This window comes from Bradysia coprophila, assembly GCF_014529535.1.
Source record: "Bradysia coprophila strain Holo2 chromosome X unlocalized genomic scaffold, BU_Bcop_v1 contig_12, whole genome shotgun sequence".
NCBI classification, from domain to species: domain Eukaryota; kingdom Metazoa; phylum Arthropoda; class Insecta; order Diptera; family Sciaridae; genus Bradysia; species Bradysia coprophila.
The window spans coordinates 252,408-278,712 of record NW_023503293.1 but is presented as its reverse complement, the minus strand read 5'-3'; the positions used below and the strand labels follow the sequence as shown (position 1 = coordinate 278,712).

The following is a 26,305-nucleotide window of genomic DNA, read 5'->3' as shown; positions in this document are numbered from 1 at the left end:
GGAAAACAAAATTTTAAAACCTATCGTTACCACCATCACCAATTTCGATATATCGAAATTGAGATATACCAGGTAAACCTAGTGTCACAAGTTCTTACCATCACAGAACATAATAAAATTAAAAGTCATTGTGTATAAATTACCACCCTTGAATTAGCACATGGCATTTAATATCAGTCGGAATATACATCACACCAATTACTGCCTAAAAATTACCACCACAAATCTATGCAAAGTATATTTCGTCGTAGTGTGTATCATCCCTACGAAAAATAAAATCGTCAGAAGGAAATTAAAGAATCATACACAATCAACAAAGATTGAAAAAAGTTCAGACGAATCTTCTTCTCAAAATTTAACAAATTGATGCCATTGCACTCAAACAAAATAGAAAATTTGAATCTGACTGCGACACCGCTCGGGTTGAGAATCCCGTAATTCGTTTAAACAAAACATTAAAACACAACATTCTATGAAACTGAAACGAAATGTGTCCAACAATTTCATATATTTCACTACACACGAACTTTTACTTGATTTTGTTCAAGCAAAAGTTCGTGTGTAGTGCAATAGATGAAATTGTTTGCCTACACAATCATTAAACAGCAACATGAAAATCGAAACCATTTCTCATGACAAACAAATTTCGAATTCCCAAAATTTGATTTTTCTAAAAGATCAAATACACAAAATCCTTTTTATGATTTTCCGTACTCAAAAAACACTCTATGAAAATCACTCTGCAACTTCAACAGCCTATAAATACAGAATACACGTAACATAACTTCGTCATTCTACTATTGGATCTTGTATCGTCAACATCAATAGAAAATTTGAAAAATGGCTCAACTGAATTGGCTCCCTAAGTTGTTCCGTAAAATAGACGACTTCCAAAAGGATTTAACAGTCATTCAACGCTCATTGGTACGAATTGAAGCCGATGCAATGGATCGACGACGAAAAATTCCTCGTGGCAATCGAAATAGTCGTCCATACCCGACACCAGCCAATAGTCATCCATACGCAGCACCGACTAGTGAAATCGGCCGAAACAATTCTACTGGCATGGTTCAGCAACCACAATCTGGCCAAATCGGCGAAGCATCGATTAACCATCAGCAGCAACGGAACAACAAAAAATCCACCATGCGTCAAGTTTTGGAACGAGCAGCAGATACACCAGTCATATGCCGTGAACACCAAATGTATGGAAACGACACCGACCCAACCCAATGCAATGAAACTTGCACTTTCCGTTCGGTGCTGCGAATAATTCTAGGGACTATGGTCGAACCCAAAGCTGTCATCAAACCATCAACCGTCACCAGAAACGAAGAAGACTATCCAAACGAAGCAGCACTTGCAGTGGTCACGACGAAAGAAAATAGTATCCTCGAGGAAGACTTACTCATGAGTGACACGGATTCCGAATAATAAAATTTACAAAGAGGGGAAGTATGTGGTGACCCTCGTTGCAGTACCACAACAAAGTGGTATGAATCAAGTAGCCTAGAATTATGCCTATATATGATGTGTATGATGTTTGAATAAATCAGTCAATTCACTTCCTCGGCCGAAGACACATCTAGTGTTTATATATGTAGAATAGGAATATCTATCTCCAAAATATAAACGAAAACGATGATATTGTTGGTTATTCTTCTCTGATTTCTTTTATTTATTATTAATTGTTTAGAAAAAATAACATCACAATAGCATTATTGGTTTCCGTTTTGAAATTTAAATAAGTTTGCCGGAAAATGGTGGTCTAAGTAAGTTCTCAAATTCCATCTTAGTACTCGTTATAGTAGTTTACGTATTCGACTGGAAAACTGTTCATTCGCTTTGCATATGGTGTTCGATGGTTACACAATTCAGAGTAGCACGCTCCTTTCAAGCATCCTTGACATTTTCCACACCTACAGAAGAGGGTATGAGCACATTTACCGAACCGAAACGATGATCCAGCTTCATCACAATCACCTGCTACTCCCTAAATTAATAAAATAGAAAATATCAAATTTTGATTCACAATCTCTGCAAGGCAATACATTGCCATCCCGTTCGACTTACATTTAGACAAGCCACTTTTCCGCACGGATTCCTCCACACCCCATCTTTGCATGTGGAGTTGTCTGTAACTTCCTCCATGTTATCACACATTCTCTGCCAATATTGTCTGGAAATATAATTTTTAGGATTCAGTAGCATTCACTCCAAACCCACCAAAAAGTAATGCGAAGTAGCTAGACTTTCGATCAAGAGTTGATTTTCGCATTAACAATTTTTCGTTAACGTTCGTAAATGGAGAGCTAAAGGGCATAAGTCCGCTGGCAGCTTTATTTAGTAATCTGCCAGCGGCCTTACACCTTTTAGCTCTCCGTTTACGTTCTAACAATGGGAAGTGGGAGTAGCTTCAATTGTTCACTCGTGAACGGAGTGGTAAATGACGTAGTCCGCTGACAGCTTTAGGTTGACAATTTCAATTTCATTTATAAAATCTCTCTCGTAGATGCGTTTCCCAAACCATCATTACCGAATTCAAAGAAATTGCGGAAAATACGAACTGGAACGCGAATAAAATGTCAAATAAAATGACATATGTCGTTTCGCTCTATCGATGGCGCATTTGTCTCACTTTTGAAAAGTCATCATCATTGTTTTGAATAGTTTTCGTTGTATACCGACTCCGATTAAAATTTGTTAATTCCTTGAAAAAGTTTACATTTGGTGGTTTCATAAGATGGACGCCACCGATTCTACCGATTTATTGAAGATAGCCGAATTGGATTTTAATGAATTCGAGAACATCATTGCTGAAAATCCGAATATCATTACGAAAACAGATTCTAACGAACGTCATTTAATACACTGGTTAGGATTGAATGGAAATTCCGTTATCGTTACGAATAGAAGACCAATTTAAGTATTCGTTTTCAGGTGTGCCTTAAAAGGTCGCGAACGAGCAGTGGAACATCTGCTATCCTTTAGCAACTGTCCAATTGATTCTCTTGACGACGCTCAAAATACTCCACTAATATTAGCAACTCTTAAAGGAAATTTGAAGATTGTCGAGTTACTGCTGAAAGCAGGTGCCAATATTAATTCGAAAAATTCACAAGGACATTCCTCGCTGCAGGTAAAATGAACCTGAACGGTGTTTGTTTTGCCTCACAAAAATCACTAAAAAATCATTCGTTCACTTTGTCAGTATGCATGCTCAAAGGGCTGGACGGATATCGTGCAGTATTTATTGGAAAGGAATGCCGATGTGAATGTCAAGGATGTTCGTGGTGATACACCACTGCATCGACTAGCGTCCATGGGCCGCACCGAGATTTTGAAACTGTATTTATCGAATACTGTCAAAGCGATTCTGGATTGTCCGAACCGTGAGGGCAACACACCATTGCATTATGCCTGCGAGGACGATGAGTCGTCGTGCGCTTTGTTGTTAATTGAACATGGTGCCTCACCGCTGGTACTGAACAAAGAAGAAAAAACGCCGGTGGATCTGTGCAAGCCGGCATTGCGTAGGGTGATCAAGGAGAAGTGTGGTATTGAATGATTTCGTGTGAATTTCGTAAACATTAAATTCGCTCACAATTGCAACTGAATTTAAGTTTTTCTTGATGTAAGGAATGGAAGTTCTAAAGTACGGACACCACTGACACTTCTTGGTAAAATTACTACTTAACTCACTAGTTAAGTCCGTGGGAAATTTCCAGTCACAGTTTAAAAAACACTTTTGGATTAACTTAGTAAAGGGTCACTTTTGAATTGACTCGGTAAAAGTGGTGGTAACGAATATGAATCAAGACAATCTATTTGCTAGTTGAGGCATCAGCGAATTTGACCGATAAACGGTAAACCTAACCGCTGTACACATGGATGTGTAATCCATCGATGTAAGAGTACTAAACAGAAGAGTTTAAAACGAAAAGTGGTAAGGAAAGGAAAGCGAGAAACGTTACACAGAAACTCTAGTTCTCGTTCATTCCACTGAGTACAATTTTATCAAAAGATCACAAATCTCACAGGGTTCATCCCTAATTTCTTTGAGTTCCAGTATATTTATTGTGCGCCGGATGTCCATACCGGTGAAGGCAGACCAGTCCACGAGCTCATACTTACGCATTTCCGTTCTTAAATGGAAAACTTGTCACAGCTAGACTAATACTAAGCACCACAAACAATACAATACCGGATCGTACGGAGAAAATCATTTTTTTTTCGGATTTTGTTTTTCTTTCAAAAACGCGTTGAAACACTGAAGTGAAACGGTGAGTAATTTATGTTTGTAAAGGAAACTTAAAAGTTATGATGGAACTGCTCAACAAGTTCAGTGACAATTAAAAACTGTGACTTTACATCGGAAATTCAGTCCCTTTTATACCCCAAAATTAATTTCATTCAAATGGTATGCAAAAGGACAAGATATGGGATGGTCAATACATACATTCAAGTTTGAAACAAAAAAAAAATCTTCGCCACTTAATGATATGCAATGTGCGATAATGAAAAGGGAAGAAAAAATCGACAAACCAATCAAGTGGAATTAATGTTTTGTCTTTTTCAAGATTTTTTTCCCTTAAAATTATTAATTAATTCATGTCTACATCCGACCCGGTTACAGCGAACAAATTATTAAACCATTTTGGTCTTGAAATCGATTGATTTTTTTAATCATTTCATTAAATCAACGTTTACAAGTGTTAAAGGACGACCGCTGACGTTCGATACCAAATGGCACTTTATTTCCAACGTCTCATACTACATGGTACAATCTTGTGTGTACAATAGACTTAGACATGGTCACGTCTCTAGTCCCATTTCTTGCTAATGTTCGTATATTCACCATCGGGACTATCATATTTATCGATTGGCGGTGTTGCTGTCGGCCCTTCCGCATGAAATGGAACCAAATTTGTATCCGGCTGAATCGCCTGCTCGTACAAAGCCACCGATTCGAAACGCAGTTCTTGTAGCGCCTTCTCCTGTGCATTCAACAATTTGTCGATTTGTTGATAGTCTCGTTGCTTTTCTTGCATTCTGTACAAATTCCATCGCTTTTCCAGCAGTGCTCTCTGTTCCAGTATTTCGGGCGTTAATTTTGGTGGTGGTCGAGTTCGCTTACTGTAAATCAATGGAAGAATTCGTTATTGTTGCATTGAGATGGCAACACAAATGGTTTCATTACTCCTTTTCGTCGATCAATGTCATTGGAACTTCTAATTCATCGATTGGCTTCAATTGTCTAGCATTCTTTTCCAATCGCCGGATTTGCTTTTCAATTTTCTTACGTCTCCTGTCTTCGCGCGCCTTTACCACCGCAGGATCGATTTTTCTTCTCTTTTTCAGTGGTTCTGCATATAAAATGGGAGTGATCCGCAGGGCGGCTATTGAGGTGGTCGAAAAGGAACGGCAATAAGTCGATTGAAGGCATAACCTAAAAATTCGATTTTTAGAGTGTAACAGGCCGGATACCAAATATTTCCTTGTTTTGAATGGAGTAGATGTTTTACTGGCTTACCTAGAAAATGCCGTTGCTATTGACATATTTTGTTAAATGATTTTTTCCTTATTTTTAATTAATTTTCCAGGAAATACAAAAAGTTTTCTTTTATTTTGACATTTGACGTTCACACACACCAAAAATTGATGAGAGAATGAATTTCTTATTTGCATGACAGCCGCTCCGAACAAAAATGGCTCTTTAAAATTGAATTGGTTTTCTCAATATTAGTAAAACATTCAATCAAAGCGATAACTAACTGATTTCACACCTTATAGAAATGGTAAAAGGAACAAATCTTACAAAACTAATTTCAGTTTGTTATTCCGATGTATACCAATAATTAAGAAATTTTCTTGAATTCAATAAATTTCATTCTTTAACAAGAATCAGAAATTTTTTAGGAATTTTCAAGTTTACACCTTGAATTCCCACTGTCGGCGACTTTTATTTTAAGTGACGCATTTTTTTCCGGATGATGTTAGTGCTTACACTTGTTTATACACGCGTGAAAATGTTACACAAACGAGCGTGGGATTGGTAAAACCGTTTAAAAAACAACACGGAATTTTTTTTTGAGGATGTTAACTGTGCAGACAGCTGAATATTAAGTTCCACATATGTGTACATAAGTGCAGTTAAGATGTGCATTGTACTGCCATGTTAACAATTGTACTTGAGAGCAGTGCATTTTTCATGGTAGTCGGGTAGTTTGTTTGTTTGTTTGTTTGTTTATTCCGATTAATATACAGGCCACTACCCTAATTACATATTAACCGTTAATTTACATATAAGTTGTCGTTATTATGTAAATCATTAAATTCGTAGTCTCAAAAGGAGATTAGAGCGAAAATCAAAGAAAAGAAAAAAATAAAGAGAAAAAGATCTTACATCCATTGATCAAACTGTAACTCTTAAAGCTCATAGAGAGACTTAACTCGGTTCTTAAACACAGAAAAATTCGGTTCCAGTATGTCAATCGAAGAATAGTATTCATTGTGGTTGCTCTGAAGTCTATACATAGGGGAATTGCGCTGAATGTTTGATTTTTTGTTGAACGGTAGGTAAAAAGTTTGCTGGTTGCGGGTGACTCGAGATGGGCGCTTAAAGTTGAGTGCAGAGCTCAGGGCTGAGTCGAGGTTACCGTGAACCAGTTTATGGAGCAAAAATTCATCGAACTGTAGTCGACGCGTTTCGAGTGATTGTAAGTTCAGTTGCTTCAGTCGAGTGTGGAAATCCAGAATTAGTAGTATAGCATGCGGGTGAATTTTCGCTGTACTCTTTCAATACTGTCGCTGTACATGTTGTAGATGGGATTCCAGATGGAACAGCAGTATTGCAATCTGCTTCGCACGTATGCACTGTATAGCACGATGAGACTTTTCGGTGATCTGAAGCATTTGGTTGATCGGAAAATGAAACCAAGCATTTTGTAGGCCTTCCTAATGACATTATCGATGTGTTCCTCGAAGCTGAATTTGTCGTCGAATATTACGCCCAAATCAGAATTTACGGTTAGGGGTGCTAGGTCCGAGTCATCGATGTTGTAGACGAAGCTGGTTTTGTTTCTTTTGTTCGAGATAGTTAAACTGAAGCATTTGTCGATGTTCAGGCATAAGTTTCGCGTACTACACCAATCTTTTAGTGAATTGATGTCCTCTTGGAGAAGTTCGCAATCGTCTTCGCTATCAATTTTCATGTACAGCTTCAAGTCGTCAGCAAAGAGCGATGAGTTTGCTGATTTAAATACCGTTGGCACGCTGTTGATAAAGATCAGGAACAACAATGGGCCAAGTATTGATCCTTGTGGAATTCCGGAAGTGGGAGAGATGTTCGTCGATTTAGTGTCGCCTATGACGACAAATTGCGACCGATTTACCAAGTAGGATTCGAACCATGTTAAGAAGCTGATTCCAACTGCACAATTTTTAAGCTCTTGAAGAAGCAAATTATGAGATACCTTGTCGAATGCTTTCGAAAAATCAGTGAATATCGTGTCGATTTGTCCACCATTGGCTATTGCTTTCACTACGTTGTGAACATATTCGAGGAGATTCGTGACGATTGACCTTCCCGCGACAAATCCGTGCTGTACTATTGTACTGTCAATTGAGCTAGCTAGATAAAGATAGAAGGAAATAATGCCCTGCTCAGCTGAATATTAATGCATTTTAGTTGTAAGTATATACTGCTACGTTACACATTTGTACTTGTCCAGACTCAAAAAAAAAATGTTCAGCTGTGCTGAATATAGTTGTTTTTTTGGGTGAACTGAACAGGGCGGCATATTATTTTAGCGCCTCTCGCAAACATAAAATTTAACGCTCACATTATTCACCGACGTTTTTGGAATTTGGTTTTTGATGAAAAAGTTTATCGCATATCCGCAGGAAGTGGAGCTTTATTCAAGGGTTTATTTAGAAAATGTTTCCCTTGGCAACTTACGATAACTAAAAGTAAGGCAGTAAAGATACTCGATCTGACGAATGTACTTTACAGATTCCCGATCGATACACTTTCAAGTAAAGATTAGTGTAAGTTTGTAAGTACCCGAGCGGAGCGAGCGAATTTTGTTGACGATGAAGTAAGAATTCCAAGGCTGTAAACTTTGGGGTCTGCTTCACCTCCCCAAAGTTTACAGCCTTGAAGAATTCGACTGAGCGAAACTTCTTTGATCAGTATAAGAACTGTCCCTGAAAATGTATCATTTATTGAAAAGTCGATGACTATTGATAAAAATGATGAGAAAGCTCGCGTGAGGAGAAAAGCTTTGGAGGAGTGATTGTCCGAAATTGTCCAAAATTTCTATAAACATTTTTTTCACAATGTCCTAAGTTTTTCAAATAACTAATTTCGAAATAGTAAACAAAAAATGGTTGCCTAGATACACATTTAATTTTCCCGTGATAGCTGAAGAACCACTGGAAATGAATGTCGATTGCGGAAAGCCCTTATTAGCAATGAACGTACGTCATTGCTTATTAGGAGAAATTTATTAATAATTCTTGTCTTGTCAAGCTTTGTTTGGATTGAAATTATTATATGAGGCTTTCACGTACATAGAAGCACGAGTTTGACATAAAATTATCTTGTTTTCAGGCATTTTCCAATTGCTTTAAAATGTCAAACAATTTGGTCGTTTGAACGATATCATCAAAAATGGAACTCGAAAATATTTTGAATGTTTTTGCGGTTGTCGTATGTTCGAATTTACGAAATCATCCGAGCGCTGTCAAGTCAGAGTTAACATTCATCGACCTTCATTCTCGGTTATGTCAAATTTGCAAAATTTTCTTGAGATTCGCTAGTTACGAGTTTAGTTTTCCTTTTTATTGTGGTCGTCGATTTTCTGCGTTGTCAATATCATTTCGCGGACGCCGTTGACAAAGTACTCGCCTCTTTTTTATTATATTTTCTACTGAATAACGGCGTACATTATGTTATCGACGGCACGTTTACTATCGAAACGATGTTTTTCCACGTCCAAGTCCCTAGCTGCCCAACAATTAACCGTGCGGGATGCACTCAATCAAGCGATGGACGAAGAAATGGAAAAGGATGAGCGCGTATTTTTGTTGGGCGAAGAGGTAGCTCAATACGATGGTGCCTACAAGGTAATAACATGTCATTTTTAATTCAAAACAAGGTTTTCCAATTCTATTTTGTTCCACTTGCACCCGTTGCGATTACGTAAACTTTCGATTAAAGTAAAGTGAATCTCTTGTCAATCTAAAAAAAAGTTTTTTTTTTGGTTACATACTCGCGCATTTAATTCATTCATTCATCACGAATCATATAACTGGCAAGTGTTTTTTTTTTGTTTATTTTACGCATGTGTAACCGTCTTACGTTTATTCAATATTGAATACACCAGGTCGTGATTGATAAGAAAAGTAAAAACGAAAAATTCTGCAGATTTTGCATTTTCTTATTAGAAATATTAATCAATCAGATTTTGCATGTCACAATACAGACATTATATCACTTTGTGTCGGACGAGTTAGTTATTTTGAATTAATTTGGTTATATAATGAATTTCTATTCCGTACACATTGGTCTTTGCAAGCAATTCTAGACAAGATAGGGCAAAATCATCCAACTACGACCCTACTGCAGTCTATAACCGGTCATTCCGGTAAACTCAACTAAAACTGAACCTGAGTCCTGTGCACAGGGGTGTAACTTAGAACAATTTTTATTGTCGCTGCTTAGAACATTTTTGATTTTTGTACCAGCCCTGTTGAATGTCGTTCAAAAACATCGAATCGTTTTTTAATTTTCTGAATGTCAGCTCATTACCGACAATACCACAACATGTACCGAAATATTTTTTGAACCGGTGGGTGGCGAATTAAAGTCGCATTTGCGTCTAGTTCTCCAATTAATTTAATTAAAATCTGATTCTTATTGTAAAAAAAAAACTTGGAACGAGCCGAACAATTCTTATGATCTGGAATTTTGATTACCCAACGCAGATCCAGTCAAATAAATCGACAAACATTTTAAATGCAAATTTAACCGATTTCTGTGATACAATTGGAAATTCCAGATCATACGAATTGTTCGGCTCGTTCCAAGGTTTTTTTTTTTTAATAATATCAAATTTTTATTAATTTAATTAAAGAAAACGAGTAATTATTCCGTGGACCAGCTGGTAATCGATCAAATGGTAATTTACAGCCAGGTTCTACACTGAAATTCAACTTGACAAAATCAAAACCAAAATCTGCTGCCTTTTTCATATAGTTCGTTAATGTTATAGTTTTCGGCAACAACGATTTTCTGTTATAGTAACTTTTAATTGTATTCGGCAATTGCCTAACATCGATGGTATTTTACGACAATTTTTATGGTAAAGTGGTACACCCGTGGTCCTGTGTCTTAAACAAACCCTGCGAATCGTTAAGCAACAATAGCAAAGCGAAAATTTTACTGAAATCAAAAATCGGTAGACCCATCCGTGCATGGAAATAGTGCGATGTCCTGGTAGTATCGGTACTGGGAAATATTTTTGACAAAAATTTGGTTACAAATGGTTTGATTTCATGAACAAATCTTCGCCGAACAAACCACCAGTAAAATATATGGACCGGGACGTTATGACTCAGTTACCGAATTATTTCCATGTCCCGATACCCAATGTTCTCACCTGAACTGCTTCTTTAGGTTTGATTCGGTTTTCCACAGGTATCAAGAGGACTGTGGAAGAAATATGGTGACAAACGGGTTATCGACACTCCGATCACTGAAATGGGATTTGCTGGCATTGCTGTTGGTGCTGCTATGGCCGGTCTGCGTCCCATTTGCGAATTTATGACGTTCAACTTTTCGATGCAGGCCATTGATCAGGTAATGCAATTCTGATTTTAGTGACCACGGCCATTCGACCAAAACAACTTTTTTTTTTTTTCGCCGGCTAGGTAATCAATTCGGCTGCAAAAACATTTTACATGTCAGCTGGTACAGTGAATGTACCAATTGTATTTCGTGGTCCAAACGGTGCTGCTGCTGGTGTAGCGGCTCAACATTCACAGTGTTTCGCTGCATGGTATGCTCATTGTCCGGGATTAAAGGTTATTTCTCCGTACGATAGTGAAGATGCTAAAGGTTTGTACGAATTGGCTCTGTGGACGATTTCCAAACATCGAATTAACTGAATGGCCCGTCCCATTTTAGGTCTACTTAAGTCAGCCATCCGTGACTTGGATCCCGTTGTCTTTTTGGAAAATGAAATGGTGTACGGTACCGCATTCCCTGTGTCCGATCAGGTGTTGGATAAAGAATTCTTAATTCCAATCGGAAAAGCGAAAATTCAACGACCCGGAAAGCATATAACCGTAGTGTCGCATTCGAAATTCGTCGGTACGGCCTTGGAAGCTGCCACTGAATTGGCCGGCAACGGAATCGAATGTGAAGTGATCAATTTGAGGTCGATACGTCCGTTAGATGAAGAAACAATATTCAAGTCAGTTCAAAAAACGCATCATTTGGTTACGGTAGAGGGCGGATGGCCTCAAAGCGGTGAGTGTTTTAATGTTATTGAAATGTTGGAAACGTTTTCCTTTGTGTTAGTTTTGATCATTATGTGGATAGTGAACCGTTAAGAAATTTGAAGACTGTTTGTCCTTGAGGAGTTTACTAAGTAAAGGGCAAATTGCATATGGAATGACTGATGTTAATAAGTGCTCATGACAACCTCTAATATTGTAAATGAACAAAAATAGTTCTTAGGAGTGAAGTCATTTAAGCAAAGTAAATTTGGAGGAAAATGAACTAACGAATTGCCAAAATCTATAGATTCAAGTTGTGCGAGGTCAATGTTGAAGGTTGTTCCTATTGTTGAGAGCGGCAATATCGCTCTGTATTTCTATTCTGAGCTGGTTTTTTGTTAAGTGGTAACTGCCGAAGTTCACCATCCATCTCTCTCCTCTACCCATGAATATGGGTAGCCTTGTTAAAACTGTCGAAAATTCGCTAGTGAATAGGTTTGTTCACTGGAAACACGAATTTTCACTGGCCGAACGAACACGAGACAGAGATCGGTTTTCATATAAATATTGATGAGGTTATGTCTCTAATAGAGACTCTTTATGGCTGAAATTTGACAATTTTAATGGCCTTGGAACAGACCTATTACTGTACGTGCTCCAAACATACCCGCAACTGAAACAAATTCTTTCGTTAAAACTTCAATGTGATGTTGTATGGGCTTCTCTATAGATATCAATTGACATTTGTAACGACCTTGCAACAGACCTATAGACAAACGATAGTTCTACTATCTCGTACTAGATGTTGATTGTAAACATCATCATACAACGCGTTTAGTCGTGGTATATCGGATGTATTTCTATCTAAGATATCTGAATCCAAAATATGATAGAAAAGCGGTAAAAATTGCCTCTACCATTTTTCTTTCTCGAATTCCTATCGATCTAATTTCGAGGCTGTTTAACTTGGGCCAACTTGTCCAATTTACTATAGAATATGCCAAACGAAGCGCCTTCAACAGTTTTTTGTTGTTGTTTTATTACTCGTTAGGGATGTCCAAAATTTCAAAAAAAAAAAATGTCGAAAAACATACTGGCCAGAAAACCTATCTATTTCCTCAGAAAAAATGTCAAGTTTCTCGACCCCTTTCATTTTCTGGTCACCCCTATTACTCACCAATGAAAAATTAAAGAAGGAAGCTGTTGAACTTTTAGTTTTTTGGTTTTTGTCCAACCCTAATCTATTTGCATTTGTATAAGTATAAATGCCCTCAGCAGTATGTGCACTTTGCGTATACTTGAACATATTCAGTTCTGTACAAACAACCGTGCAATAAAGCTGTTCTTTAAAATCGAAACTCACTGCGTTCTAATTCAAAGTCAAAAGGTTATAAGGCCCAGTTATTGCAAAATCGTTTTTTTTTGTCGGAAGTGTTATCGGAGCTCGCGGATACTGTTGGTCAAGTTACAGTGCGTGGATAACGGACAATAAATATACAGAGGCTTGTGCGGTTGTTATCAAAGTAATTCGGAAATCGGAAACAATCGAATATGACGGACTCTAAAGAAAGCGTTGATTACGCAAGAATCGAAAAATTGGATTCAGTTGAAGGATGGTTCATCTGGAAGTTTCAAGTCAAAGTAATGCTCAAGGCGAATGGATTGTTTAAAGCTGTGGATGGATCATATTTGAAACCGGCGCTCGCTGCACATGCAACTGTTGATTTATTCAGAACAGCGTTGGAGGAATTTTCAAAGGTCGAGCGTCCAGATATTTCGTATGCGGTTGGTGTAGTCAGCAGATTTCTTAGCAATCCGAAAGAAACTCATGTCAATGCAGTCAAACGAATTCTAAAATATCTGAGGGGCACCATCGATTACGGTATCATTTTCGAAACGAATCAAAAGCAAACAATTTTGTGTTACAGCGATTCGGACTATGCAATGGACCCCGAGACGAGACGTTCAACTAGTGGTAATGTATTCATGTTGGGTACAAGTGCCATATCATGGGCTTCACAACGTCAAAAATGTGTTGCTCTCTCGTCGACCGAAGCAGAATTTGTTTCTGCCTCACTTGCTGTGAAGGAAATGGTTTGGATCGATCGGTTAATGGTCGATATTTGGTCGAAAATTCAAAATCCTTTGTTATTGGTTGACAATCAGAGTGCCATTCGGCTCATCAAGAACATGGAATTTCACAAACGCTCAAAGCATATCGATGTCATGTACAACTTTATACGTGAAAAGTTTCATGATGGTTTCTTCACACTGTCGTACATCGATACGAACAATCAGATCGCTGATATATTTACCAAACCGTTGCCGAGGAGTAAATTTCAAAAATTCAGAAGTTTGATGGGAATTTGTCGGTGCGAATAATTTTTCGGGTGTTCCCGTTAAGCTGTATAATTTTTTGTTTTTTGCGAAACTTTTTTGAATTATTTTTTGGTTAAGCGGTTCCACCAAAATTGCAATTGTTATGATATTAGGGTCGACAAAACGGGGGAATGTTGAACTTTTAGTTTTTTGGTTTTTGTCCAACCCTAATCTATTTGCATTTGTATAAGTATAAATGCCCTCAGCAGTATGTGCACTTTGCGTATACTTGAACATATTCAGTTCTGTACAAACAACCGTGCAATAAAGCTGTTCTTTAAAATCGAAACTCACTGCGTTCTAATTCAAAGTCAAAAGAAGCAATGACGTCGTCAGATATTTTTGTTTGCGATTATTTTTAACATTTTTCGAAATCGCATTAACTCACTTGTTTGACGTCAATCTGTGCAGGCCAGCTCGTGCTCGAATAGTACGTGATGTCAATCTTGCGGTAATGCATACGCCCCACTACATTTTATCACTTTTCAACTATTTCGAAATTAAAATTTGAAAACTTTCTTGACCTTGAACCAGGGGCCTATTAAAAAAGTATTTTCAATTTTGACAGATTTTGACAATGCAGATGTCCTGAAATTTCTGGTTTGGAAATAATGATTTTTTTACTGCGGTTGACCTCGATCGGGGAGTAAGTTTACTTACCATTGAGCTAGTTGCTTTAAAATACAACAGAGGCTGTTAATAAAACGAAGGAGTGGGTGTCAGTAGTTTTAATGTCTAAAAATTAGGGATGGGAGGCGTTCAAAATTATCGATAATATCAATCGAAAGAAATTATCGATAATTGATTAATCATATCGTTATCGATAATTATCAAAATATCGAAATTCGATAATTATCAAAATATCGAAATTCGATAATTATCAAAATATCGATATTTTGATATTTATCTGAAAATTCATGATAATATACCGATATATCGGAATATATCGATAAATATCGGATTTTCGGACCGAAATATCGATATATCGAATTATCGATATCTTGATAATTATCAAAATATCAATAATTATCTATTATCGATATTTTTTTGATAATTTTCGATAAAAAAAGTCGATAATTATCGATTATCGATAATTGATAATTATCGATAATCATTTTCATTATCGCCCATGCCTACTAAAAATCCAATTCCCGTTAAACGGTTCTGTCATTCAAAACTATTGCAATTCTGGAACTTCCGGGCACTTAGGTTTTTTCTTATCCACTCTTTATAATCAAATCTTACTGAAACGGTCACCGGAAAAGTTTACCTTTTTTTGGTTTAAATTTTTCTTTTTCTTTCCAAATCAAGGTGTTGGATCTGAAATATGTGCCCGAATTATGGAACACGAAACATTTTTCCATTTAGACGCACCCGTGCATCGAGTAACTGGTAAATTAATCTCGACTCTGTGAATTGGCCCGTCAAGAGATTTGAAATTATTTTATTTTTTTGTTTCTGTCAAGGTGTCGATGTTCCAATGCCATATGCCGTATCATTGGAGGCCGCTGCATTGCCACAAGCAAAGGATGTGGTAGCCGCTGTTAAATCTGTTTTGAATGTTAAGTAAACGACGATCGAACAAGTCATTTGTGTTAGAAGAGAGAACGAGAGGGAGAAATGGCAAATTCGATTTACCAGAAAATTTATTTAAAAAGAGAAAAGAGAAAACCTAGCAAAATTGCTTACAAATTATTATTTTATTATTTTTTGGTGAAAACGAGATCAAAGCAATATAATCAATCTCATTACCACGAACGATTTTACATAAAATAAAAAAATTCCTTAGGAATATCAACTGCAATGCGAACACTTTCTTGCTGAAAGGAAGTCTAAAAATTTCTTTACTTTTCCGTTGTTGATTAGATGAACGTTTTTGAAGCATTAAAGTCCGTGCAATCTTTTCTTGCTTTTAAAACAAAAAAAAGTAAAAAAAACACATTTACCACCACACCCCTCAGGTCAGGTAGAGTTTCTACATGGTTCTGCAAATAGTGAGACCTTATTTTGATCCAAACCTCTCGGTTTAAATCTAATTATTTTTTTTCCTTTCTGTTAAATGATATTGTTATCCAAATCGGAACTAATTAAAAATTCTGAGTATGAAATTTGAGAATCATCGTTTTATTTCCGCTCAAAATACTATTGCAATCAAGTTTCAACAAATCTCCCTTTATAATATCGTCATGTCGTCGAAACTTCCTTGCAATCAAATCACAACTGTTACAAAAAAAAATCATCTGTCCGCTTCACCCTCACCGCCATCATCATCATATCGAATTTTCTCTGCCACCGATTTCGGGTCATCGAACCACAGATTGTATTTGGAATTTATTGAAAATCGTCGTACCGAACCGCAGACATTACACGCTATGAGGCACATGTTTGGATCTTTATCACATATGGACAATTCGGCTGTCGTGGATGGTTTCATAATATTGCCACAACGTTTGCATATTGTGCGGTGAAGATTCGGCTCCCTGGAAGCGTCAAAGAAAAAGAGCATTATCATCTCGATTCAGAAGAGGTATGCCGGCCGATGTTTTTTTTTTAACTTGGCTCAGCCTGGCCAAAAAATGACATTTTAAAATCCAACAAAATGTTGAAAAATTCGAAACAAAAAGCGGGCGGGAGGAGCCTCTAGAAATCATCGAAAAATGTTGTCGCAATTTATGATTGTTCCTTGATCTAAGTTCGATTCGATTTCAATTTTGAAGACGGTCCTTCTATCGGATGTTCAAACAAATCACATTTTCAACGATTTTCGACATCCGAAATCTGAATTGAAAGCTGAACTATTTCGCTAAATGTTTTAGAAGCCTGCGTTGCATTACTCGAAAAATAACTGAACTCAGAGGTACAATCTCGGGTCAAACAAATTTAAATATCTTCTGGTGCTTCTGGGTGAGGAAACAACAAAATTACTCCAACAAAAGTTATGGAGACAGAGGTATGGACCGGAATTCGGTAAGCGATGCAAATGTGGAACATGCCGGTAATGTGGAACGTGAGTTTTCCATCTTTTTCCTTTTGTACAAAATATCAATCGCAACTTTTCCCTTTGTACTTAAGTGAAAGACCCGTTCCGTGGTTTCAGTTTTTAAACAAATTTTTCTTTTCAATTTCGATTTCTACGACACGATTCTGGCTAGATTAACATCAGCCTGACAATTTATTTTCCAAGAATCTCCTGCCCTTACCAGCACCTCACTAGTTTTATTGAACAGTAGCAAGGAAACCCTTTTTCGATGGAGTGAAACCGTTTTACGGCAACCCTTCCATGGATATGAATGGTCACCCATTTAGTCTACTCATTAAATATATTTGATACGTTCGTTCCCTGACAGGCAATCAAATTTGATAATCGACAGGCTGCAACTGAAATTGATACACAATAAATCGAAACAATTTCTTACATCCGTAACACAGCTTTCTTCGCAATAGATTTGCATAGCTGGCCATAGTAACAAGATAGCGTGGCATTCTGACCGGCCATCAACGTGCCAGCTTGATACAAAAAATTCATCCGTTCAAACGTTTCTTTTCCATGACACTTTTGTTGTTTTGGATTCATTTTTGTGAAGAATTTCCGGCTTTTTTCTGGGTATGTTTACATTCACATTTTTTTGTTTTTATTTTTTATGACAACCGCATTTCCCAAGCAAAATAATTTTTGTGTTCGAAACGTTCGAAATGAACATGTCGAATTTGGGATAGAGAGATTGAAAGCAAGACCGGCAATACCGAACACATAGCCAGTCTCATTGGTCGAATGTTGAGTTATAGTCGTCGATACTAGTTCGATGAAATACTAGTTCTAATAATTGTACCGAAGCGTTTGTACCCGTAATGTAAAGTAAAAATAATTTTAATTTTTGTGCTTCGACAACGGTGAACCTTGGTTTCTTTTTCACTGGGACAACTACCAACCGCAAAAAATAATAATGACAGTGGCAGTACAGGGAGCGATCGCTACATAGGTATTGTATGAAGGTTGATAAACGTCATTAACTTTTCTGTGAGTGATAGAAGTTGCTGGTTTTAGATCGATCGAAGGAATATAAATTACGAATAAAAATGGTAAAAATCAACAGCTTCCAGCCCCATTCACCATTCTAACCGTAACGCTTTACACTTTAGATTAGGTTTATTTTGATACAAAATCGTGCTGGAAAAACTCGACTGGCAAAATGGTACATGAACTTTGATGACGATGAAAAACAGAAATTAATTGAAGAGGTGCATGCTGTTGTTACAGTTCGCGATGCAAAACATACAAATTTCGTTGAAGTAAGTACGGTGGAAGTGATTCGGACACCCTTTCTTTTGTAATCGTTAAATGAGCCCACCCACTTTTCCAACGAAAAAAAAAACAATCGGTTCTCTCTTATCACTTCTTCCTTCGTTCAAAAAACAAACCTACAATCAATTGTTTATGCAATGCACAGAAGAAGTGTTGTTGTTGTCGTTGATGATGATTAATCAGTCACAATAACTTGGAGCATATTTTATTGTTGCTGATTAAAACAAAAATTGATTATTTTTACCAGCCCCGTTCAAATGTCGTTCAAATTGAACGACTCCGTTTTTGTAATTTTTTTTTTAAATAAATCCAACTGTGGGCAACATCGATGTGATTGAATTTTTTTTGTATTATTTTCTACAGTTCCGTAACTTCAAAATCGTCTACAGACGTTATGCTGGTCTATACTTTTGCATTTGCGTTGATGTCAATGACAACAATCTGTGCTATTTGGAAGCGATACATAATTTCGTCGAAGTGCTCAATGAATACTTTCACAATGTGTGCGAATTGGATCTGGTGTTTAATTTCTACAAAGTGTACACGGTGGTGGATGAAATGTTTTTGGCCGGTGAAATTCGAGAAACATCACAGACCAAAGTACTCAAACAATTATTGATGCTGAACACACTGGAGTAGATCAAAATCAATCAAAATCATTGTTGGTAAGTAATAAATATATAAAAACAGAAATATATTTAAAAAGTAAAAAATAAAAATCATCCCGGCGCCGCCTCGGTGATGCATTACACACTATGAATTTTGAAATTGTATAAAAAGAAGAGAGAAAAATTTATAAGAAAACCAAATGCGGATTTTTTGTTTACAATTTGCGAATATGTACACACAAATTTACTCATTCAATAAAACGAGAAGATGGAAAAACAAACATTTATTTATGAAAGAGAAAGACAAAACATTTACACAAAAAAACGAAAAATGAAAACAAAACAAATTACAAAAGAATTTCGTTTTTAGAATTAAATAAATTTCTGATAAAACAAACGATCGCTGCCAGATATCTTTTTTCGTTTCGGTTTTTTCTGCTTTTTAAATAAGATATTGAAAGAGAAAGAGAGCAAGTAAAATTGAGTATTATTTTGAACGTTGAGTAGTTCTAGTGTTTATTGAATGAAAACAAAACAAACAAAAAAATTTAGTTGATAAATTTGCGCAATTGTTTCCTGTTTCTCGAACCGCTTTATCATTAAACGGAAAATAATTTACTGTATCAATAACATCCAAAGACTTTATTTTTGTTCGTTTTAAATTGAATTGTAAAATCACATGAATTAGAATCTCATAGCGCGTCAAGTTAATTTAAATTATTTCTCATTTAAAATACAAAACTTTAATTCCAAAATAAAATTTTTGTCATGTTCGCTTTTTCAATGGAACCTTATAAGTAACCTTACCAAAAATGATATCCTTTAATTCCGGTGATCTGCCAGTGAATGCGTTCTAAAACAGTCACTGTTGCGAGAACCGTTAAATCCTATCAATCGACGTAGTTCAACGGGGAAACATTTCCTCGGGGAATTTCATTAATTCTACGTTCTCGTTATCAACTGGAAAACGGAGACTGATCATTCGAAATCATTCGAAGATTTGTTCGACATTTTGCACTGAAAATTGTTACTAAATTCATAGCATTCGAAGGGGTGTTTCTTGGCATTTTCCCAATTTTTCTTTTCCAAAATTTTTCTATAGTTTTTAAACCAAAGACTTATGCAAAATCAGCAACAGCTGATCCAGTTGGTCGACAAAGACAATACCTTTATAGCGAAAACAATTCAAAAGCAAGCTACATACACACGTTCAGGTCGTCGTTGTTTAGAATGTGTTTTGATTGTATATTACACAAGTAGACTGTGTTTTTTGATCAGCTGGTGAAGTTCAGCTGTTGCTGATTCTACATAAGCCTTTGGTTTACAAACTGCACTTTTTCTATAATTTTCCACAAAAAAAAAAATTGAGGAAAAGTGGAAAAATCTAGGAAAAATCAGTAAAAAATGGAAAGACGGTTTCCCAAAAATAGTCTCGAACCGAAAAGTCTATTGATTCAGCTGAGTTTCGTTGCCTATGGAACAGTTTTACGTTCATTAGTTTTAATGCGAATGCTCTATAAAACATGCACACTGTTACAGTCCACAGTAGACTATTGTCAATAAAAAGCCCGACTGAAAACATTTTAGTGTCTCGCACAGACCAAGTAGTCGCCCCTAGAATAAACAAGAACCAACAGCTAAGATAAGTCTACAGGCTTTGCTGTAGACAGAATCGTTAGTGTCAGAAATCTGGAGATCTGGTGAATAAACAGTTAAATCCAACCAAATCTGTGATGCAATTTGCTTCAGCTGTTCTTCAGCTGGCCAACTCATACAACCTCACTGCCTTATAAGGGTTTAAATGAGTTTAATAGACATACGCCCAAGTGGTAGTATTAAAGTCGTATAACACCGTTGGGTGGTATGATTGGACAGTTGAAGCGAATTGCGTCACAAATTTCATTGGCGTTATCTGTAAAAACGGGATCGGTATATTGCTAGGAAATGGTGCAGTTGAAATTTCGTTCCCAACTCCAAGTACAGAGCGGACAAAATAAACATTTGCAACGAATACATTCCAATTGATGTTATTCAATCCACATGGGATGTGATACAAACGTACGATTTTTCCGGCTTTTTTCTGATCTAATACAATCAGTATTCTACTTCCTCTCTGTTTTTACAGATCTCGTCCCCATTTCCTGTATAGTTATTCCGGTCCGGTTTGTTTATCTTCTTCGGTTATCCATTTTCGTTGAATGATGGAAGAGAAACGTTGAATAAAATTGAAGTCAGTCGTGATGTAGTAAAAAAACAATTTTTATTTTTAAAAATAGGTGAAAGCACTCGTTACATTCATAAAGAAATTATAGAAACACAAAACAGCAAAATTGATTTTTGGGCCCTCTTTTCGGCTTAATATTCAATCCGAAAAGGTAGACACAAAATTCTGTTGCGTTAAGGATTGTCTATTTTAGTTAAGGGTTAATGAAAACCTTGGGAACATTGTTACTATAAAATGGAAAACATTTTTCTGTCTGACACAAATAAACTAATTGATGTGACAAAGTCCAACCAAACCCATACCATTCCATTAAAATTTTTTTTTTTTCTCTCGTTTTTCCTAATTCTTTCGGGAGTTGCCTACACAACAAAATATTTTTTTTTCTCTTAAATTTTAATATTGTCTGGCTGTTCGGCGAAACCAACACCACAAATCGATCAATTTTCAGCGGCATCAAATGGAGCAATACATTTTTCTATTGGTTAGAAAATGGACAAAAAAAAAACATTTCCGCCAAATTGAACAACACCGAAAATTGATCGAATTGTTCGGCTATCATTTATATGTCATTATACGAACGAACTTCACTGTAAATTATTGAATATCATTACTTATATGTATAATTATGAAATAAATAAACGTAAAAAAATGAAAATTAAATCTTGTCGGATAATTTCATTTACACTATTTCCATGGCGGTCGGTTCGATGCATCTCGTCGTTGATTTTTTCTCGGCAAATTTAGGATATCCTCTAGTTGGTCGGTGTCACGCGGTGACTTTCTTAGGAGCTGGAAATATTAAAGACATATTTGATTGGAATTTCTCGTAATCTCGTATTTGAATCGCGTGGAATCTGTCATCCTCCTTCTAATTATGGCGTACAGACAATAACAACTTTAAAATTCTCACTTTCAGAAGGGACTTAAATTTTAGGTTCGAGTACAGTCGGAGAAATATAGTTTTCGAGATTTTATGGGACATCATCGTTTTCATTGTTTTTCTGTTTTCTCTGATTTCGCATGTTATTTCAAATGGCAATTGAGAGAATTAGAGAAATGATGATATCTCTAAAAAAAAACTGAAATCTATATTTAGATAGAAGAGCTTATCAAAAAACATTCACTCAACGCGACAAATATGCTTCCCAAAATTGTCAAAAATTCTTGACTAGATTTCCCATTAATGGAAAGCACATTTACCAAAAGTTTTTCAAAAACTCTTTTGTTTCGAATCCTTTATGAAATTATGGATTAAATAACGATTAATTTGATCTAGGTCATGTCATGCTACATCGTCAGTTCAGATTTCACTTCAAAGTTGAGCAATTTTTCGTTGGAAACAAAACTGTAACTTTGAGCGGCCGTTCACAAAAAATATTTTTTTCAAATTTTTATGTTATCTATATGAAATGGTCTCAGCGCTATTCATGTTTACACGTAAAAATGCTTTACCCGAAAATTGCTCGGTCGGCAGTCGGAAGCCCTTAAAATGTAAAACCAAAATCTTTTTTCGGAAAATGATCAGGCGACATGTGCGGTTATGGAACTTGAACAATATATGCTTTTTAGATTGAAATTAAAATTTTAAAATCGATCCACCCTATGTTTGTCATACAAAAATGTGATTCAACTACGCTACAGCTCATCAAATTTCAAAGGTAAGATCTGATCAGTTCATTCTGCATTAAAGATGTGTGAGCCGCAACAAACCTGCAATATATGCTACTAGTGGTGGGCATTACGGATTTATCATTTTTTTCTGAAACCTACAACGGCTTAAGGGCAAGAATTTTGTATCTGAGCTGCAGTGAAGGTGTAATGAATCACCAACTACTACAACCGACATCTTTGTCTGAACTTCTTCTGCCTCTTTAATGGGATGTCAATGGTGTTAACAAATGAGGTTGCGAAATGAAAGTTTGATAAATAAGACGACACTTTTTGTAAACCAAGTGTGTGGGCTGGGAAACTGACCTGTACATTTTAACTGAACTGAACTGAACTGCACTCATACAACTCGACATTTCTACAACAATCGAACCTAACTTGACCTGAATCGATAAAATCAGTGTAGATTAAATACTTCCCTTGACAACCCACAATGCCAGCAATTTCCTTGAGTTTAAGCTAATTGAGTGTAACAACTCTACCGAAGGTTAAGACTTATCTAGAATTACCACTATTATTCGATGTCGATAGTTGCGACCTATGATGAGTTGTGAGACTTAGAAAGTAAAAGAGCTAGGAATCATCGGTCATCATTTGGCCCCTGCCAAAAAATGAATCAGCAACGACCACTCACAACATCTCCAAATCAAGTGACTTAAGAGGACGAGTTGTAACACACAAAGCCAAGTTTCAAAATTAGAAATTCGCAAACTTACCAAATCAATGAACGACTGCAGTTTATCGTCACCACACTGAGCACCATCTGCAAATTTGTTATTTTGTCGATTATTCACTGGCGTTTCATGCACTTCATCCGCTTTTCTCGATGCCACTGCATCGCGTTGATTGTGACTCTTTTTCGCCGATTGATGGCGATCCACAGCATCGTCTTCCGGATCGCCGGTAGAAATCATTTCCAATGCACGCTGCCATTGTGTCTCCATGATGTCGTGCAACTGTTCGGCTATGTCGGCTCTGTGAATTCAATTGGAAGATTTTACGTCTGAAACTGTGCATCTTAAAAGTAAATTCTCACCGCTTCGCTTGAAGATGGCTGATGGTCTTTGATGCATTTTGCAATTGTATTCGATAGACTTCGACTTCCTCGCAATGCTTCCGATTGATCAATGAAATTTCTTCTTCATTTCTACGGATAGAATTAATGTTAGCTGACTGGGAAGTAGACATAGCCATTTTAAGCAAAGTTTATACTTTTGGTTGAATAGCTCCATCTGTTTGATAGCCCGTTCGGCTATCAATCGTTCTCTCTGTTTCGATTCAATTTTGAATGATTCCTCGACCAGATCTAATTGCTTCTGAAACTCTTTGACTTTCTGCTGCACAACGTCCTCGATTTGATTTTGATAAAATGATTTCAGCGACGTTTTTTGGCCGTCCAGTTCTTTCAGCAAATTCTTCTATAAAGAAACGAAAAGGGGGAAATTGAGCGTGTGAACAATGTGAATGCCCACGGGAACAGGTGGATAACAAAGAAAAAATCTGAAAATTCATCGTCCACAATGACCGTACCTCTCTCTCCGCTAAAGAAGCTATTGTTTCCTGCATTGACTTCTTCTGCTTCTCCAGAGACTCAGCCCGGCTACTTTCAATATCTAATTGCTGCCGTAGATTGTCAATCTGATTTTCGGCTGTATCGTTCACTTTCAGCGACTCCACAGCCTGAAAATATTTCGCCATCAGCACCACACGCAAATTGGTCATAAATGTACACCCAATTTACCTTAGCAAAGTCATCCTGTAACTTTCGATTGTCTTCACGCAGTAAGTCTTCATTTTTCTTTGCATTCGATAGACGAATCTCCAGATCGTGGAGCTGATTACGATGAATGTCTCGTACCTCGTCTCCCGATCGTGATAGTGCGTCAATTTTGGCTTCAAGTTTTTCACAGTTGTCCTGATACCGTTTTGCTACTTCAATGTACTGCGTCATTTCCTGTTCCAAGTAATTGATCTTTTCGCGCAAATTTATCGTTTCCGAGTCTTTGTCGTTCAGCTTGATTTCGATGTTGGTCAGTTTCAATTCGAGATGATTGTTTTTGGCTAGAAGACTGAATTAGAAACGGGTGATCACGGAGTCGTTCAGTTTACGTGACAACACATACCTTGAGTTCGTTTCGGACAGTCGCTTTAGTGCTTCATCTTTGGTCCTATCCACTTTAATGGCAACAGCAATTTTCTGTTGATATTCCGTCAATTTGGACTGTAAAATTTGTATCGTTTTTTCGCAGTGCTGAAACCGCACAAAGTGTTACATCAATTCAAGCGAACTGTTAAATCACCACATACCTCTCGTCTCGTCCTCTCCTCGTGAACTGTGGCACTCTCTGTTTTACCCGATGCATCCCAAATTTCATTAAGACTCAACAAGGTATCATTACCTCCCAGACATTTCTTCATTTCCGAACTGCGATTGACATCGTTCCTCCAGTCGGACAATCTACTAAACTTATTATACGGATCGGCTCCACCACTCGCATAGCCAAAATTTCGATCACTTTCCGTGTAATCAACTTTCCGACTCTCCAGCAGCGAGTTGTGTTTTTTGATTGCTTCTACAGCCAGTCGTTTAACATCACCGTTAGTACCGGAGGCGGTTCCATTCGTATTTTGCAAGTGAGTGTCGATTTCTTTGATAAAGTCGTCTTTCGGCTTACCATAATCGGCTGATGAAAATCGATCTATCTTTGGCGTTGAGTGATACATTTGTGATGTGTCGAAGCTGTTCTCCCGCGACTGTTTGTTTCCAAAATTGAAGGGGTGATCGATTGTGCACTGATTACTGTACCGTTTGCAAGGTTCAAGTTTACTTGTAGACTTCCGGCAACAAGGACTGACTAGTTCAGTTACCGTTTTCGTTTTGGAGCTATTCTCAATGGCACTCACTCCCTCACTAGAGCTTCCTGTGTCGGCCAGGAAGAAATCAGGTGGTATTAACAAAAGGACATCAGTATCATCAGAATCACTCATTACACACAGCTTCTGGGATTGAATTACAAAAAGGTTCACTGGTACTGATGCTCATTCTAAGTGATCTTTAATAAAAAATTTCTGTTACAAGAGCAATCAAGCAATAACCAAACAAAAATATCAACGCAAATAAACAACACTGAAGTTGGTCACGCATTATTCACTCGTGTCATTGTAAACGCGAAGAAAATTCGATATTTTTAAATATGAGCGGTAAGATAGTTCGGTAGTTTGTTGTTTCACCCGCCTTCGTAAGTGTCTTAACCTGTTCTTTCAGAACCTTGGAATTTTCACACAATATGTAATGAGAGCGTTTAACAAATTTGATGCCTTCCGCGTTCGCGAGCGTCTTAACCTGTTCTTCAGAACCTTGTCCACATGCTCCGTTTCAAATAGGTTTGTTCCAAGTACTGTAAACACGAATTTCCACTGGCCGAACGAACATGATTTCATCCACAGTGATAGGTTTTCATCTAAATATTGACGAGATTATGTCTCTATGACAATTGACAATTCATATGGCCTTGGAGCGGACCCATTTTTTTTTCAAATCGTATCCAAACACATGCGCTAACGACTATATATATGTCCAAGAACTATATGTGAGGGGTAAGCCACTGGTTACAAAAG

The 26,305-nt window shown here is 37.0% G+C and overlaps 7 protein-coding genes and 1 long non-coding RNA gene across 9 annotated transcripts; 4 read left to right on the top strand and 4 right to left on the bottom strand.

Moving 5' to 3' along the window:
- Positions 1–1,647: 1,647 nt before the first annotated feature.
- Positions 1,648–4,369, bottom strand: LOC119067479 (neuroparsin-A-like). The gene is made up of 3 exons (XM_037170481.1): positions 4,135–4,369; positions 2,074–2,179; positions 1,648–1,993 (listed from the first exon to the last, which is right to left on the bottom strand). The coding sequence occupies exons 1-3, from the start codon at positions 4,224–4,226 to the stop codon at positions 1,793–1,795; spliced, it is 399 nt and encodes a 132-aa protein (XP_037026376.1). The 5' UTR covers positions 4,227–4,369; the 3' UTR covers positions 1,648–1,792.
- LOC119067475 (26S proteasome non-ATPase regulatory subunit 10-like) lies at positions 2,602–3,617 on the top strand. The gene is made up of 3 exons (XM_037170476.1): positions 2,602–2,874; positions 2,941–3,139; positions 3,212–3,617. Exons 1-3 carry the CDS (start codon positions 2,744–2,746, stop codon positions 3,566–3,568), a joined length of 687 nt encoding a protein of 228 aa, XP_037026371.1. The 5' UTR covers positions 2,602–2,743; the 3' UTR covers positions 3,569–3,617.
- LOC119067482 lies at positions 4,151–21,377 on the top strand. Its single transcript, XR_005085949.1, has 3 exons — positions 4,151–4,161; positions 19,943–19,945; positions 20,171–21,377. It is a non-coding gene; the product is annotated as an uncharacterized LOC119067482 (long non-coding RNA).
- Positions 4,682–5,690, bottom strand: LOC119067476 (39S ribosomal protein L40, mitochondrial). Its single transcript, XM_037170477.1, has 3 exons — positions 5,534–5,690; positions 5,201–5,449; positions 4,682–5,136 (listed from the first exon to the last, which is right to left on the bottom strand). Exons 1-3 carry the CDS (start codon positions 5,557–5,559, stop codon positions 4,824–4,826), a joined length of 588 nt encoding a protein of 195 aa, XP_037026372.1. The 5' UTR covers positions 5,560–5,690; the 3' UTR covers positions 4,682–4,823.
- LOC119067474 (pyruvate dehydrogenase E1 component subunit beta, mitochondrial) lies at positions 8,783–15,821 on the top strand. Its single transcript, XM_037170475.1, has 6 exons — positions 8,783–9,129; positions 10,703–10,864; positions 10,936–11,122; positions 11,192–11,536; positions 15,196–15,276; positions 15,351–15,821. Exons 1-6 carry the CDS (start codon positions 8,953–8,955, stop codon positions 15,452–15,454), a joined length of 1,056 nt encoding a protein of 351 aa, XP_037026370.1. The 5' UTR covers positions 8,783–8,952; the 3' UTR covers positions 15,455–15,821.
- Positions 15,732–17,543, bottom strand: LOC119067478 (ribonuclease P protein subunit p21). Its single transcript, XM_037170480.1, has 2 exons — positions 17,301–17,543; positions 15,732–16,364 (listed from the first exon to the last, which is right to left on the bottom strand). Exons 1-2 carry the CDS (start codon positions 17,456–17,458, stop codon positions 16,121–16,123), a joined length of 402 nt encoding a protein of 133 aa, XP_037026375.1. The 5' UTR covers positions 17,459–17,543; the 3' UTR covers positions 15,732–16,120.
- LOC119067477 (AP-2 complex subunit sigma) lies at positions 17,822–19,319 on the top strand. The gene is made up of 3 exons (XM_037170479.1): positions 17,822–17,964; positions 18,025–18,174; positions 18,551–19,319. Exons 1-3 carry the CDS (start codon positions 17,962–17,964, stop codon positions 18,824–18,826), a joined length of 429 nt encoding a protein of 142 aa, XP_037026374.1. The 5' UTR covers positions 17,822–17,961; the 3' UTR covers positions 18,827–19,319.
- LOC119067473 (myosin-2 heavy chain) lies at positions 21,346–25,816 on the bottom strand. 2 transcript variants are annotated; one of them, XM_037170474.1, is made up of 9 exons: positions 25,679–25,809; positions 24,995–25,608; positions 24,811–24,938; positions 24,429–24,756; positions 24,218–24,367; positions 23,900–24,105; positions 23,724–23,834; positions 23,404–23,662; positions 21,346–21,808 (listed from the first exon to the last, which is right to left on the bottom strand). In XM_037170474.1, exons 2-9 carry the CDS (start codon positions 25,409–25,411, stop codon positions 21,704–21,706), a joined length of 1,704 nt encoding a protein of 567 aa, XP_037026369.1. In that variant the 5' UTR covers positions 25,412–25,608; positions 25,679–25,809; the 3' UTR covers positions 21,346–21,703. The 2 variants fall into 2 exon arrangements, with proteins under 2 accessions (XP_037026369.1, XP_037026368.1); XM_037170473.1 differs by having other exon boundaries at positions 24,995–25,816.
- Between the last annotated feature and the right edge of the window lie 489 nt (positions 25,817–26,305).

Bases quoted from the DNA above. Each gene is read 5' to 3' on its own strand.
- LOC119067475 (XM_037170476.1), top strand. From the start codon at position 2,744: ATGGACGCCACCGATTCTACCGATTTATTGAAGATAGCCGAATTGGAT. The intron at 2,875-2,940 runs GTTAGGATTGAA...ATTCGTTTTCAG, and splicing joins GAACGTCATTTAATACACTG to GTGTGCCTTAAAAGGTCGCG. The intron at 3,140-3,211 runs GTAAAATGAACC...TCACTTTGTCAG, and splicing joins AAGGACATTCCTCGCTGCAG to TATGCATGCTCAAAGGGCTG.
- LOC119067479 (XM_037170481.1), bottom strand. From the start codon at position 4,226: ATGATTTTCTCCGTACGATCCGGTATTGTATTGTTTGTGGTGCTTAGT. The intron at 2,180-4,134 runs GTAAGTATGAGC...TTATATTTCCAG, and splicing joins CCATTTAAGAACGGAAATGC to ACAATATTGGCAGAGAATGT. The intron at 1,994-2,073 runs GTAAGTCGAACG...TTATTAATTTAG, and splicing joins GAAAAGTGGCTTGTCTAAAT to GGAGTAGCAGGTGATTGTGA.
- LOC119067476 (XM_037170477.1), bottom strand. From the start codon at position 5,559: ATGTCAATAGCAACGGCATTTTCTAG. The intron at 5,450-5,533 runs GTAAGCCAGTAA...TCGAATTTTTAG, and splicing joins ATAGCAACGGCATTTTCTAG to GTTATGCCTTCAATCGACTT. The intron at 5,137-5,200 runs GTAATGAAACCA...ATTGATTTACAG, and splicing joins ACATTGATCGACGAAAAGGA to TAAGCGAACTCGACCACCAC.
- LOC119067474 (XM_037170475.1), top strand. From the start codon at position 8,953: ATGTTATCGACGGCACGTTTACTATCGAAACGATGTTTTTCCACGTCC. The intron at 9,130-10,702 runs GTAATAACATGT...GGTTTTCCACAG, and splicing joins AATACGATGGTGCCTACAAG to GTATCAAGAGGACTGTGGAA. The intron at 11,537-15,195 runs GTGAGTGTTTTA...TTCCAAATCAAG, and splicing joins GGGCGGATGGCCTCAAAGCG to GTGTTGGATCTGAAATATGT.
- LOC119067478 (XM_037170480.1), bottom strand. From the start codon at position 17,458: ATGAATCCAAAACAACAAAAGTGTCATGGAAAAGAAACGTTTGAACGG. The intron at 16,365-17,300 runs GTAAGAAATTGT...TGACGCTTCCAG, and splicing joins AAGAAAGCTGTGTTACGGAT to GGAGCCGAATCTTCACCGCA.
- LOC119067477 (XM_037170479.1), top strand. The intron at 18,175-18,550 runs GTAAGTACGGTG...TATTTTCTACAG, and splicing joins AACATACAAATTTCGTTGAA to TTCCGTAACTTCAAAATCGT.
- LOC119067473 (XM_037170473.1), bottom strand. From the start codon at position 25,675: ATGAGTGATTCTGATGATACTGATGTCCTTTTGTTAATACCACCTGAT. The intron at 24,757-24,810 runs GTATGTGTTGTC...TTTCTAATTCAG, and splicing joins CTGTCCGAAACGAACTCAAG to TCTTCTAGCCAAAAACAATC. The intron at 24,106-24,217 runs GTACGGTCATTG...GTTTCTTTATAG, and splicing joins CTTCTTTAGCGGAGAGAGAG to AAGAATTTGCTGAAAGAACT.